Raw genomic sequence first — 13,768 nt, 5'->3', positions numbered from 1 at the left:
TTTTGAAAACAGTGACGAGGGTGTGTGCGGGTCTGTGATAGGCTGATGGGGGGCGTGACGTAGAAGGATAGGAGATTTTACGGCCTCTTATTGGTGGAGAAGTTTTTAGCTGACGGTGGTCAGGAGTAGGTGAGTGAGGGGACAGGGAATGAGGGGGTCCGGGGAGACAGAGAAGAGAGGATAATCAGGGGGGGGGAGAGGAGAGCCCCGGGGGAGAGCACGGGGGAAGAGAGAGAGGAGAGCCCCGGGGGAGAGCACGGGGGAAGAGAGAGAGGAGAGCCCCGGGGGAGAGGGGATCATCGGGGGGAGCACCGGGGGGAGAGGAGAGCACAGGGGGAAGAGAGAGGGGAGAGCCCCGGGGGAGAGCACGGGGGAATAGAGGGGCCCACCGGGAGAGCCGAGTCCATGTTGTGTCCCAGTGAGGATATCCTATCCCCCAACTGATATCATCGGTCATACATTGTACAATCTCCATTATATGAGGACAGACCATCCAATAGAAGTTCAGGCTGGAAGGAGATTGTACAACCAGATTGTACGATCAATGATCTCAGTGTACAATCTGTGTGAGCAACCAACCAGAGTACGAGCATCAAATCTGACAGTTAAATGATGTCATTGTGGTGAACTCAAGGGCGGGGCTTGGGGGCTCCACAGTAAGTCATGTGACCCAACGCAGTCCCTCCCCCTCTCCGACTTCCCGGACGTTCCCCTCTCCGACTTCCCGGACGTTCCCCCTCTCCGACTTCCCGGACGTTCCCCCTCTCCGACTTCCCGGACGTTCCCCCTCTCCGACTTCCCGGACGTTCCCCTCTCCGACTTCCGGGACGTTCCCCCCCCTCTCCGACTTCCGGGACGTTCCCCCCCCTCTCCGACTTCCGGGACGTTCCCCCCCCCCCCCTCTCCGACTTCTGGGACGTTCCCCCCCCCCCCCTCTCCGACTTCCGGGACGTTCCCCCCCCCCCCCCCGACTTCCGGCACGTTCCCCCCCCTCTCCAACTTCCGGGACGTTCCCCCCCTCCCCGACTTCCGGGACGTTCCCCCCCCCTCTCCGACTTCCGGGACGTTCCCCCCCCCCCTCCGACTTCCGGGACGTTCCCCCCCCCCTCTCCCGACTTCCGGGACGTTCCCCCCCCCTCTCTGACTTCCGGGACGTTCCCCCCCCTCCGACTTCTGGGACGTTCCCCCCCCCTCCGACTTCCGGGACGTTCCCCCCCCCCCCTCCGACTTCCGGGACGTTCCCCCCCCCCCTCCGACTTCCGGGACGTTCCCCCCCCCCCTCTCCGACTTCCGGGACTTCGGGACCTTCCCCCCCCCTCCGACTTCCGGGACCTTCCCCCCCCTCTCCGACTTCCGGACCTTCCCCCCCCCCCTCCGACGTCCGGGACCTCCCCCCCCTCTCCGACTTCCGGGACCTTCCCCCCCCCCTCTCCGACTTCCGGGACCTTCCCCCCCCTCTCCGACTTCCGGGACCTTCCCCCCCCTCTCCGACTTCCGGATCCGACTTCCGGGACGTCCCCCGGACGTTCCCCCCCCCCCCTCCGACTCCGTGAGTTCCCCCTCTCCGACTTCCGGGACGTTCCCCCCCTCTCCGACTTCCGGGACCTTCCCCCCCTCTCCGACTTCCGGGACGCTCCCCCCTCTCCGACTTCGGGACCTTCCCCCCCCCCCCTCTCCGACTTCCGGGACGTCCCCCCCTCTCCGACTTCGGGACGTCCCCCCCCTCCCTCCGACTTCGGGACCAGCCTCCTCGTCTGTGACTTGCGGGACGTTCTCCCTCCTCGTCTGTGACTTGCGGGACGTTCTCCTGGTGAATGATATTTGTACAAAACACGAATGATCGATAACGGAGTTCTGTGATCTTGTCTCCTGCAGGGTGTCTATTCCGTATACCTCTAGCCGTATCTGAGCCCTTCCCCCGCCCCCCACACAATGGAGAAGGTGCGCTGCCCAGACCATGGTGAGTAGGACCCGAGTCTCCTCTACAGACACCGATTACATCATGGAAACTGTCCAATGGAGACGTCACATCCACCTTCTGATCTCCTTCCTTTCTCCTCATAGGCTGCCTGTGCTTCCTGAAAACCGGAACCCGGGATGGACCCAGCAAGGGCAAAAGCTTTTATATTTGCTCAGCCAATCGCACCACACCCTGCGCGTTCACCCTGCCCGCCGAGTACGTATTGCATCTCCGCTAATACATTTCTTCATTGTACGTTTTAAGGGACACAGGGCAGATCTAGTAATCCTTACCATCTGGTTATACGCCACCTACAGGTGATTGGACACTGGCAAGAAAAGACAGGAAGTCCTCTCGCAGGCATAACCCCTCCCATACGGGAAGTCCTCTCGCAGGCATAACCCCTCCCATACAGGAAGTCCTCTCGCAGGCATAACCCCTCCCATACAGGAAGTCCTCTCGCAGGCATAACCCCTCCCATACAGGAAGTCCTCTCGCAGGCATAACCCCTCCCATACAGGAAGTCCTCTCGCAGGCATAACCCCTCCCATACAGGAAGTCCTCTCGCAGGCATAACCCCTCCCATACAGGAAGTCCTCTCGCAGGCATAACCCCTCCCATACAGAAGTCCTCTCGCAGGCATAACCCCTCCCATACAGGAAGTCCTCTCGCAGGCATAACCCCTCCCATACAGGAAGTCCTCTCGCAGGCATAACCCCTCCCATACAGGAAGTCCTCTCGCAGGCATAACCCCTCCCATACAGGAAGTCCTCTCGCAGGCATAACCCCTCCCATACAGGAAGTCCTCTCGCAGGCATAACCCCTCCCATACAGGAAGTCCTCTCGCAGGCATAACCCCTTCCCATACAGGAAGTCCTCTCGCAGGCATAACCCCTCCCATACAGGAAGTCCTCTCGCAGGCATAACCCCTCCCATACAGGAAGTCCTCTTGCAGGCATAACCCCTCCCATACAGGAAGTCCTCTTGCAGGCATAACCCCTCCCATACAGGAAGTCCTCTCGCAGGCATAACCCCTCCCATACAGGAAGTCCTCTCGCAGGCATAACCCCTCTCCCATGCAGGAAGTCTCCTGCTGTATGACCCCCCCCCCCCTCCCATGCAGGAAGTCTCCTGCTGTATGACCCCCCCCCCCCCCTCCCATGCAGGAAGTCTCCTGCTGTATGACCCCCCCCCCCCCCTCCCATGCAGGAAGTCTCCTGCTGTATGACCCCCCCCCCCTCCCATGCAGGAAGTCTCCTGCTGTATGACCCCCCCAGGAAGTCTCCTGCTGTATGACCCTCCCCCTCCCATGCAGGAAGTCTCCTGCTGTATGACCCCCCCCCCCTCTCCCATGCAGGAAGTCTCCTGCTGTATGACCCCCCCCCAGGAAGTCTCCTGCTGTATGACCCTCCCCCTCCCATGCAGGAAGTCTCCTGCTGTATGACCCCCCCTCCCATGCAGGAAGTCTCCTGCTGTATGACCCCCCCTCCCATGCAGGAAGTCTCCTGCTGTATGACGACCCCCACCCTCCCACGCAGGAAGCCCTCTGCTGTATGACCCCCCCCCCCCCCTCCTCCCATGCAGGAAGCCCTCTGCTGTATGACCCCCCCCCCCCCCTCCTCCCATGCAGGAAGTCCCCTGCTGTATGACCCCCCCCCCTCCCATGCAGGAAGTCCCCTGCTGTATGACCCCCCCCCCTCCCATGCAGGAAGTCCCCCCCCCCCCCCCCCCAACTCTGTCTTTTTGTTGGTCACCTGTAGATGGCGCATGACCTACTAGTAAGGATTCTAAAGCTGCTCTGTGTCCTGTGATGTACTCCAAGAAATAGATTTCAGAGAGAAGACAACAATCCCGTTACTTGAGGTCATCTCTGAGTAAAAGATGTGTTGTGCCGCAGAAGGAACCCTCTTGCATTTCAGTGCGTCTACCATCCAGGGCTGACCGGCTCCGTCTGAGAGCTTGAAGAAAAATCATCCAGTGGGGACACCTGTAACAGGGACAAGTGCCTTAGAGGGATATTTTCTTGGGGTCACACCAGCCCTTCCATGTGTTGCTGACTCTGGCTGGATGAGGAAGGCTCTGATCCCTTGCTGGTGACTTACATTGAGCAGGGGGAGTGGCGCTGTTCTCAGCCAGCGAGGGGGTGGCGCTGTTCTCAGCCAGCGAGGGGGTGGCGCTGTTTTCAGCCAGCGAGGGGGTGGCGCTGTTTTCAGCCAGCGAGGGGGTGGCGCTGTTTTCAGCCAGCGAGGGGGTGGCGCTGTTTTCAGCCAGCGAGGGGGTGGCGCTGTTTTCAGCCAGCGAGGGGGTGGCGCTGTTTTCAGCCAGCGAGGGGGTGGCGCTGTTTTCAGCCAGCGAGGGGGTGGCGCTGTTTTCAGCCAGCGAGGGGGTGGCGCTGTTTTCAGCCAGCGAGGGGGTGGCGCTGTTTTCAGCCAGCGAGGGAGTGGCACATGGAAGCGGGGGAGTATTGTCTCTGTAGGCTTTATGGATCCTGACATTGGCACAAGGATTGGTGTCCTGCACTGGGATCCATATCCCCTGTGACATGGACAGTCCAAGTCCTTGCAGGAAAGTACTAGAGGTTGTGTGAAGACTCGGGTGTCACAGGGGCGCACTTGGAGACACCGCAGCTCTGAGAGCACTGGGGCACCCTTAGAGACGTAGGGGTGTTGTGGGGCGTGTGTGGAGACACAAGGAAGGGTGCTCTGGGGTGCAATTGAAGATGCACAGGTACACTTTGAGTGCACCTGGAGACACAGGGATGCACTGGGACACACTTGGAGACTCAAGAATTGGTTTTCTGGGGTTGCAGTTGGGGGCACACGGCTGCATTTGGAGACGCAGGGATTATCTGGGGCACACTTGCAGAGACACACGGGTGCATTTGGAGACACAGGTTCTCTGGGGCACAATTCAAGATGTGGGGGTGTTCTGGAGCATACTTGGAGATACAGGGGAATAATTGGAAAGACAAAGGTGTTTTGTGCTGCACCTGGAAACGTAGGGGTGCTCTGGAAGGGCACTACATAGGGGGGCGATGCCTTTGGGTGAAATTGGAGGCACAGGGGTAAATTGGGCACACTTAGAGACTAAAGGTGGTTCTGGGGCGCACTAGAGGACACAAGGAAGTTCACATATATTTTATTTTTTGGGTGCAGTGGGAGACAGAGGTCAACTTGAGGCACACTTAGGTACTTAGAGGTGTTTTAAGGCACACTTGGAGACACAAGAAATGTTTTTCTGGGTGCATTTGGTGAGACGGGTTCTCTGGGGAACAGTTGGAGATTTAGGGGTGTTCTGGGGCACACTTGGAGACTCACACGTTTGCACTTGGAGACATAAGGGTTTTCTGGGGCAGCTTGAAGACACTGGGTTTTTCTGGGGCACATTTGGAGATACAGAGGAATACTTGGAAAGACTTGGGTGCTTTGGAGTACACCTAGAGACACAGGGGTGCTCTGGCAGTGCACTTGGAGACACACGGGCATACTTGTAGACACGAGAGGGTTTTTTTTGGGGTGCAATTGGAGACACATGAGTACACTGATTTTCTGGGGTGGAGTTGGGCATACATGGCTGCATTTGGAGACAAAGAGGATCTCTGGGGCACAATTAGTCTTAGGGGTGTTCTGGGGTACACTTGGGGACACACACGGGTGTACTTGGAAACACTGGGGTCTTACTGGGGCACATCTAGGCATATGGGGGCACACGGGGTCACATCTAGAGACATGGGGGCGCGCTTGGGCACATCTAGGGACATGGGGGCGCGCTTGGGCACATCTAGGGACATGGGGGTGCGCTTGGGCACATCTAGGGACATGGGGGTGCACTTGGGCACATCTAGAGAGATGGGGGCGCACTGGGGCACATCTAGGGACATGGGGGCACATCTAGAGAGATGGGGGGACATGGGGGCGCACTTGGGCACATCTAGAGAGATGGGTGCACACTGGGGCACATCTAGGGACATGGGGGGGGGGGGGGGGGGGAATGGGCACATCTAGAGAGATGGGGACGCACTGGGGCACATCTAGGGACATGGGGGAGTACTGGGGCACATCTAAGGACATGGGGGCACATCTAGAGAGATGGGGGAGCACTTGGGCACATCTAGAGAGATGGGGGCACACTGGGGAAAATCTAGGGACATGGGGGCGCACTTGGGCACATCTAGAGAGATGGGGGCACATCTAGTGACATGGGGGTGCACTGGGGCACATCTAGAGAGATGGGGGGGCACATCTAGGGACATGGGGGCATACTGAGGCACATCTAGAGACATGGGGGAGCACTTGGTGACACACGCAGTGTATTTGGATGCACCTAGAGACACGGGGGTGCACTGGCAGTGCACTTGGAGACATGGGGAGAATTGGAGACACATGGGCATACTTGTAGACATGGGGGGTGCACTGGGGTAGAGACTTGGGGTTGATCTGGGGCACACTTGGAGACACAAGGAAGGTTTTTTTGGGGGGGTGCAACTTTGAGGCACATGAGTACACTGATTTTCTGGGGTGCAGTTTGGGGCACATGCCTGCATTTGGAGACATCGGGGTTCTCTAGGGCACAATTAGTCTTGCGGTTGTTCTGGGGCACACTTGGAGACACACACTACAAGTGTATTTGGAGACCTAGGAGTGCACTGGGGCACAATTTGAGACACAGGGGTGTTCTGGGGCACAATTAGAGTCTTAGGGTGTTCTGGGGCAGACTCGGCAGGCGCAGGGCTCGTCCTCGCAACGCTGGCTGGCAGTGGTAGTGTTGTGGTGGGCGGAGGAGGAGTCCTACGTCACGACTCCGCCCACCGAGCGCCAAAAAAAAATGCCCACAGATTAGAGGATGCTGAGGGAGTAACTTTTAGAATAGAAGGATACACGCAGGAGGCATGTGTAGCATTATTGATTTTAATTGTGTTATTGGTTTAAATTTGATGACTGTGGGTTTACATCCACTCTAAGCTGACACCAATAAGAGGTCCTGATTGGCCGTGGCGCAGATCAGGAGGACCGTCTCCTGATTGGCCTGTGGTATCTCCAGGACAAGTAATTGCAGAAAATCTGTCCGATGGGATTAATACGGGAAAATAACCTTCCGAATTCAAAATAAACATTTGGCTTTCGATGCACTTTGAGTTTAGTATTTAAGCTTTGATAAAGGTGTTTTATGTTTTTATGTTTTATTTCTTTTCTTGGTGATGACTTGTATAACGTTCCTCTGTTGTCTCTGTATTCAGCCTTCCGCCTTCTCACTGTCTGCTGCATGAAGAACATCAGGTGGAGCTGCAGACGATGGTAAAGCAGGACTCCGGAGGTTACAGGTCAGACCCCCGTTTTGCCTCTGCTGGTTGTAAAAGATATTTATTTTCCCTTTTAGTAAAAGCCCCACAGAGTACACACTTTACACATTACTGGGCACACGGCTCACTACTTGCCGCCAAATTACGTACCCGGTACGTCATTCTGCTTCAAGGGGTTGTAGCGGGATGATCTGCAGCTGCAGACGTCACCCCGGCACCGTTATTTAGAGCCGATTGGTCGGCCCTCTTCTAATAATAACCAATGTGGCTAATCATCCGATTGGCTGTTATTACAAGCAGCTGGAGGGCACTTCCCAACCAGCGAGCCTGTCCCACCCTGGAGGCCCTAAGCGTCCAACTGGCATGTCCGCCGGCTGGCCGGAGACCCGAACAAAGCCAAAAGCGGCTCTCGGATCTAGTAACCCGGAAGCGATGACGTGACATCACTTCTGATTTACCACATGACCTCACTTCCCAGATTACCACGTGACCTCCCTTCCCAGATTACCACGTGACCTCCCTTCCCAGATTACCACGTGACCTCCCTTCCCAGATTACCACGTGACCTCCCTTCCCAGATTACCACGTGACCTCCCTTCCCAGATTACCACGTGACCTCCCTTCCCAGATTACCACGTGACCTCCCTTCCCAGATTACCACGTGACCTCCCTTCCCAGATTACCACGTGACCTCCCTTCCCAGATTACCACGTGACCTCCCTTCCCAGATTACCACGTGACCTCCCTTCCCAGATTACCACGTGACCTCCCTTCCCAGATTACCACGTGACCTCCCTTCCCAGATTACCACGTGACCTCCCTTCCCAGATTACCACGTGACCTCCCTTCCCAGATTACCACGTGACCTCCCTTCCCAGATTACCACGTGACCTCCCTTCCCAGATTACCACGTGACCTCGCTTCCCAGATTACCACGTGACCTCGCTTCCCAGATTACCACGTGACCTCGCTTCCCAGATTACCACGTGACCTCGCTTCCCAGATTACTGGAGCCTTAAGACCCCTTTCACACCAGGGCGTTTTGCAGGCGCTATAGCGTTAGAAATAGCGTCTGCAATCCACCTTAAAACTGCTGCACCATTGTCTGTAGTGTGAAAGCCCGAGGGCTTTCACACTGCAGCGGTGCGCTGTCAGGAAAAGTCCTGCCAGCAGTTTCTTTGGAGCAGTGTGTTTACCACTCCTCCGCCGCTGCTCCCCATTGAAATCAATGGGCAGCGCTGCAATGCCGCTGGCAAAATGCTGCTATTGCCGGCGGTTTGAACCCTTTCTCGGCCGCTAGCGAGGGCTAAAAGCGCCCCGCTAGCGGGCGAAATGTGCCGCAAATCCGGCGGTAACACGCCGCTAAAAATGGCGGTGTTTTACTGCCGACGCTATGGGCAGTGTGGTGTGAAAGGGGTCTGAAGGCGCCATATTTACAAAAAAAAAAAAAAAAAGGTCAGTACTCAAAACAGCCAAACTTGGCAATTTTAATGCTTTTAAGTGCAGAGGAGGGGTTTGGGGGTCTTCTAGAACCCTCTATAAAGAGGAAGAGGACCTGTCACCACCCCTAGTGCTGTCACATGGGACGATTACATTCCTTCTGACAGCAATAAAAGTGACTCAAACATTTTAAAGTAACTGTAAAAAAATTAAAATAAGAAAAACATTTTTAAAGAGCCTCCGAGCTCGTGTGCAGAAGCGAAGCCATACGCAAGAAGACAAAACTGTGTTCAAATCCCAACATGTGAGGTATCGCCACAATTGGAGAGAGTGCGATAATTCTATCGCCAGACCTCCTCTGTAACGCTAAACTGGTAACCTGGAAACATTTTTAACTTCTTGAGATCCGCGCTATAGCCGAATGACGGCTACAGCGCGGACCTGCTATGCCGGGACTACGTCTATTGACGTCATCCTGTGTACGAGCGGCCTGAGGGGCGCGCTCTGTGATCAGCGAGTCTATGAGACTCGCCTGATCACAGATCGGAGCAAGGGATCGATCCCGACCCTCTTACCACGTGATCAGCTGTCAGCCAATGACAGCTGATCATGTGATCACAACACAGCCGGTAATCGGCTATTTTTCCTCCTCACGCTGACAGCGCGAGGAGAAAAAAAAAAAGCCGATCACCGGCGGCCGTGAGAGGGACATCAGTCCCGATCACGGTGAGCTGGGGACAGCTCATCAGTGCCCACCTGCCCCCTGCCAGTGCCACCTAAAATATGCCAAAAAGTGCCACCCATCAGTGCCCACAATCTGCCTCACACACACAGTGCTGCACCTCAGTGCTACATATCTGTGCCCATCAGTCCCATCTATCAGTGGTACCTATCTTTGCCCATCAGTGCCGCCTTATCTGTGCCTATTAGTGCCCACCAGCGCTGCCTCATCAGCGCATTTCAATGAAGGAGAAAAATTATCTGTTTGCAAAATTTTATAACAAACTATTAAACATGATTTTTTTTTATTTTTTTTTATTTAACATTTTTTTTGTTTAGCAAAAAATAAAACTCCGAGCTGTAATTAAATACCACCAAAAGAAAGCTCTATTTGTGGGGAAAAAATGATAAAAATGTCATTTGGGTACAGTGTTGTATGACCGCGTAATTGTCATTCAAAGTGCGACATCGCTGAAAATTGGTCTGGGCAGGAGGGGGGTTTAAGTGCCCAGTAAGCAAGTGGTTAAATCGTCGCCTATGGAGATTTTTAAGTACCGTAGTTTTTGTTGCCATTCCACGAGTGTGCGCAATTTTAAAGCGTGACATGTTGGGTATCTATTTACTTAGTGTAACATCATCTTTCAAATTATACAAAAAAAATTGGGCTAACTTTTTACTGCGTGGTGTTTTTTTTTTAATTCATGAAAGTGTATGTCTTAAAAAAATAAAAAGAAACAAAATTTGCATTTGAAAGACCACTGCACAAATACCATGTGACATAAAATATTGCAACAATCTCCAGATATATATTATTATATTCAAAGTAATTTTCTAGCAAACAATATTGATTGTAACTTGAAAACATCGAGTGTCAGAAAAAGTTTTAGGCATGAAGGACTTGAATTTGAAAAACCACAGCATATATATATATATAATATAAAGAAAAATGTATATAATTCATTCGTTTGTTACCCTTTTGAACATTTACCACAATCTTTTTGTAAAATTCAGATAGTTCTCCTCCTTTTTTGTTTTTATTCAAAACCATAAACAAATTTTGAAAAGGAATTTGAAAAACAACTGCACAATTACGGTGTGACATTAACCACTTCAGCCCCGGGAGGGATTTGCCCCCTTAATGACCGGGCCATTGTTTAGCGATTCGGCGCTGCTTTAACTGACAATTGCGCGGTCGTGCGACGCTGTACCCAAAAAAATTGACATCCATTTTCTTTTCCCCACAAATAAAACTTTTTTTTTTTCTTTTCACCTTTCAGTTCTGTCGCACTTTGACAATTACGCGGTCAGACAACACTGAACTCAAACTACATTTTTACCATTTGCTTCCCACAAATAGAGCTTTCTTTTGGTGGTATTTGATCACCTCTGTGGGGTTTATATTTTTTGCTAAACAAACTAAATAAGACTGAAATTAAAAAAAAAAAATATATATATATATATATATATATATATGTTTTTTTTCAAAAATTTGTCCAGGGCAGGAAGGGGGTAAAGTGCCTGGTACTGAAGGGGTTAATCAGTGCTCTGAAGGGGTTATAAAATTGCACTGATCAATGTAGGAATGACACTGACAGGGAAGGGGATAACACTAGGGGGCGATCAAGGGGTTAAGTGTTCCCTCAGCGTGTTCCAACTGTAGTGGGGGGGGGGTGGGTGGGTTTCCAGGAGCATAATACAGATCACTGGGAACAGGTCTCCGACATGTCACTGGGCAGAACAGGGAATCTCCTTATTTACATAGGCAGCTCCCCGTTCTGCCTGTGTACAAGGCGTTCGTGGGCCGCCGGCGGACATCGGGCCTGTGGCACCCGTGGGCACGCTCCCAGGGCGCCCGCTATCCTCCTTTTTGTACGGACTGACGTACAGGTATGTCAGTTCGCGCATTAGAGATGACCTGCCTCAGTATAAACTGGCGGCCCTCCAGCTGTAGCGGAACTATAAGGTCCCATGAGGCACTGGAGGGCTGATCGTTACAAGTATGACGTGTGTGTGTATATATATATATATAATTATTTTTTTTATCAGGTCGGCAAGTGGTTAAAAAAAAAAAATATTAAAATGGTCGCTATTTTATTCTCTAGGGTCTTTGCTATAAATAAAAATAATTTTTTTATATATTATATAAATTTTATTTATTTTTATAGCAGAGACCCTAGAGAATAAAATGGCTATCATTTTAATCTTCCTTTTTTTTTTTTTTTCCTTTTTATATATGAGAGAAGTGTCAGAATTCGGCTGGTATTGAAGGGGTTAATGTATACTTTGGGAGGGGTGTCTTTGGGAGGGGTGTCTTTGGGAGGGGTGTCTTTGGGAGGGGTGTCTTTGGGAGGGGTGTCTTTGGGAGGGGTGTCTTTGGGAGGGGTGTCTGTGGGTAGGGTGTCTTTGGGGTAAAGCGTTTATAAAGATGCTCTCGGGGGCTCCAAGCAGAGTTCTGCGATGTTATCGGCTGTATTGTAGGATGACGTTCTCCTCACTGGTGTAATCGATCGCTCTCTCTGCAGGTTGTATTATCGCTGCACCAAGAGTAAGAATGACGGCAAGAAGTATTGTGGGAATATTCCATGGCAGGTAATGTAGATATCGCTGGGGGGGGATGGGCGCTGTAACTGACCCTGTATATGACTATTACTGAGGCTGGACATGCATATATACTTAGTCCGGGTTCACACACTGAACGCGTCTTTTGAAATTGTGCGACTTTACTTGAAATCGCACATTTTCAAAGCCACATGGTGGAGTGACCGATATCTATGCAAGTCGCACCTGAAAAGCAGTGCAGGAGCTTTTGTCAAATCCATGCGGCACCACAAAGTCTGTCGCACCGATTATTTTTGCCGATAATAGGGTGTGACTTCTCATGCGATTTTATTTATTTGGACCTGTCAAATCACATGAGAAGTCTGACAAATGTGAACGGGGGGGCTTAGCTTGTCTCTATATAATCTATTGATTGCCCCATCCATGCTCCTGTCAGGGGTTTCACACTCCTTTCACACTGGTTTTTTTTTTTTTTTAGGAGTTTTAGCATTACAAATAGCGCCTGAAAACGGCCTCCCCTGCAGCCCCAGTGTGAGGTCAACTTTCAAACCGGAGCGGTGCGCTTGCAGGACAGGGGGGGAAAAAAAAAACCTCCTGCAAGCAGCGTCTTTGGGGGCGGTGAGGGAGCCGTGTGTACACCGCTTCTAAACCACCCCTGCCCATTGAAATGAATGGGCAGCGATTCGGAAGCGCCGCACCACGGGCGTTTTTTAAAGCTGATTTCGGATGGGAAATGACATTTAAAATAAGGATACTTATTTTGTCCAGGGTGCCCACGATGTCCTCGCCTGAAGCCAACCTGTCCCTTGGTTCCCGGGTGGAGGTGCCGGCGTCTTCAGGAAGTGAAGCCTTTGCGGCTTCGCTGGCTGGTTCCCTACTGCGGGGGTCACGCTGCGCATTCTGAATGGGCCATGCTGTCTTCTGGGACCTGTGTGTCTCCCAGAAGATGGGGGGGGGGAGGGGGGTTTAGGAGGGGCCGGACATGGCGTAGTTCGCCGCAGATTCTGGGAAGTGGGAGCAAATGCCTGTATTATACAGGTATCCAAAGCCCCCCCCCCCCCCCCCCTCCGAAAGGTGCCAAATGTGACACCGGAGGGGGGGAACAGGATCAGCGGAAGTTCTATTTGTGGGTGGAACTCCGCTTTAATCCCCTCTTGGGGGTTAAAAACGTCCAATTGGCGACCAAAAAGCACTGCTATAACAGCGGTAAAGCAACACTAGCTTTACCGCTGTTATAGCAGTGCTACACCATGTCCGGCCCCTCCTAAACCCCCCCCCCCATCTTCTGGGAGACACACAGGTCTCAGAAGACAGCAGGGCCTATTCAGAATACGCAGCGTGACCCCCGCGGTAGGGAACCAGCCAGCGAAGCCACAAGGCTTCACTTCCTGAAGACGCCGGCACATCCGCCCGCACCGCCCCAGTGTGAAAGGGTTTTTGTTGTATTTTGACAGCCGGGTCTAGTGGCTGTCGGAATACGCGAAGAGTAGCTGCTTGTGATTGGCTGCAGTCATTGTTGGCGATTTTTTTTTATTTTTATTTTTTTTTATGGCTGGATTTTTCCGATTGGGTCTCGGTTCACACTGATGCGGTGCGATTCTAATGCGATTTCACAGGTGTGATTCTAATGAGTGGATTTGGTATAGTTGGAGATAAAATTCACACCGAACCCGCACTAAAACTCGCACAGCACCCTTTTTCGACAGGTTCAGAATCGCATAGCCTACGATGACTGACCTGCGAATCTATGGTTTTCAGATCGCATCTGATCCACATAGATTTGGCGTAAG

At 52.6% G+C, this 13,768-nt stretch overlaps 1 protein-coding gene across 2 annotated transcripts in view; it reads left to right on the top strand.

Annotated features, from left to right (window-relative positions):
• The window catches only part of TTF2 (transcription termination factor 2), a 40,282-nt gene continuing 26,514 nt past the window's right edge, over positions 1-13,768 (top strand). Inside the window, exons 1-5 of one of the 2 annotated variants that reach the window (XM_077479510.1) lie at positions 1-129; positions 1,876-1,960; positions 2,065-2,176; positions 7,197-7,280; positions 11,942-12,008. In XM_077479510.1, coding sequence (XP_077335636.1) covers positions 1,933-1,960; positions 2,065-2,176; positions 7,197-7,280; positions 11,942-12,008 — 291 coding nt within the window. In that variant the 5' untranslated portion in view covers positions 1-129; positions 1,876-1,932. Of the gene's footprint in view, positions 130-397; positions 657-1,875; positions 1,961-2,064; positions 2,177-7,196; positions 7,281-11,941; positions 12,009-13,768 lie in introns of those variants that run through there. The other variant, XM_077479511.1, reaches the window with a different exon arrangement.

Source organism: Lithobates pipiens, unplaced genomic scaffold (assembly GCF_037356315.1).
Source record: "Lithobates pipiens isolate NorthernLeopardFrog02 unplaced genomic scaffold, aLitPip1_a1.2 Scaffold_16, whole genome shotgun sequence".
Lineage (NCBI taxonomy): Eukaryota > Metazoa > Chordata > Amphibia > Anura > Ranidae > Lithobates > Lithobates pipiens.
The sequence above is the reverse complement of the archived record's forward strand: the minus strand, read 5'-3'. Positions and strand labels throughout refer to the sequence as shown.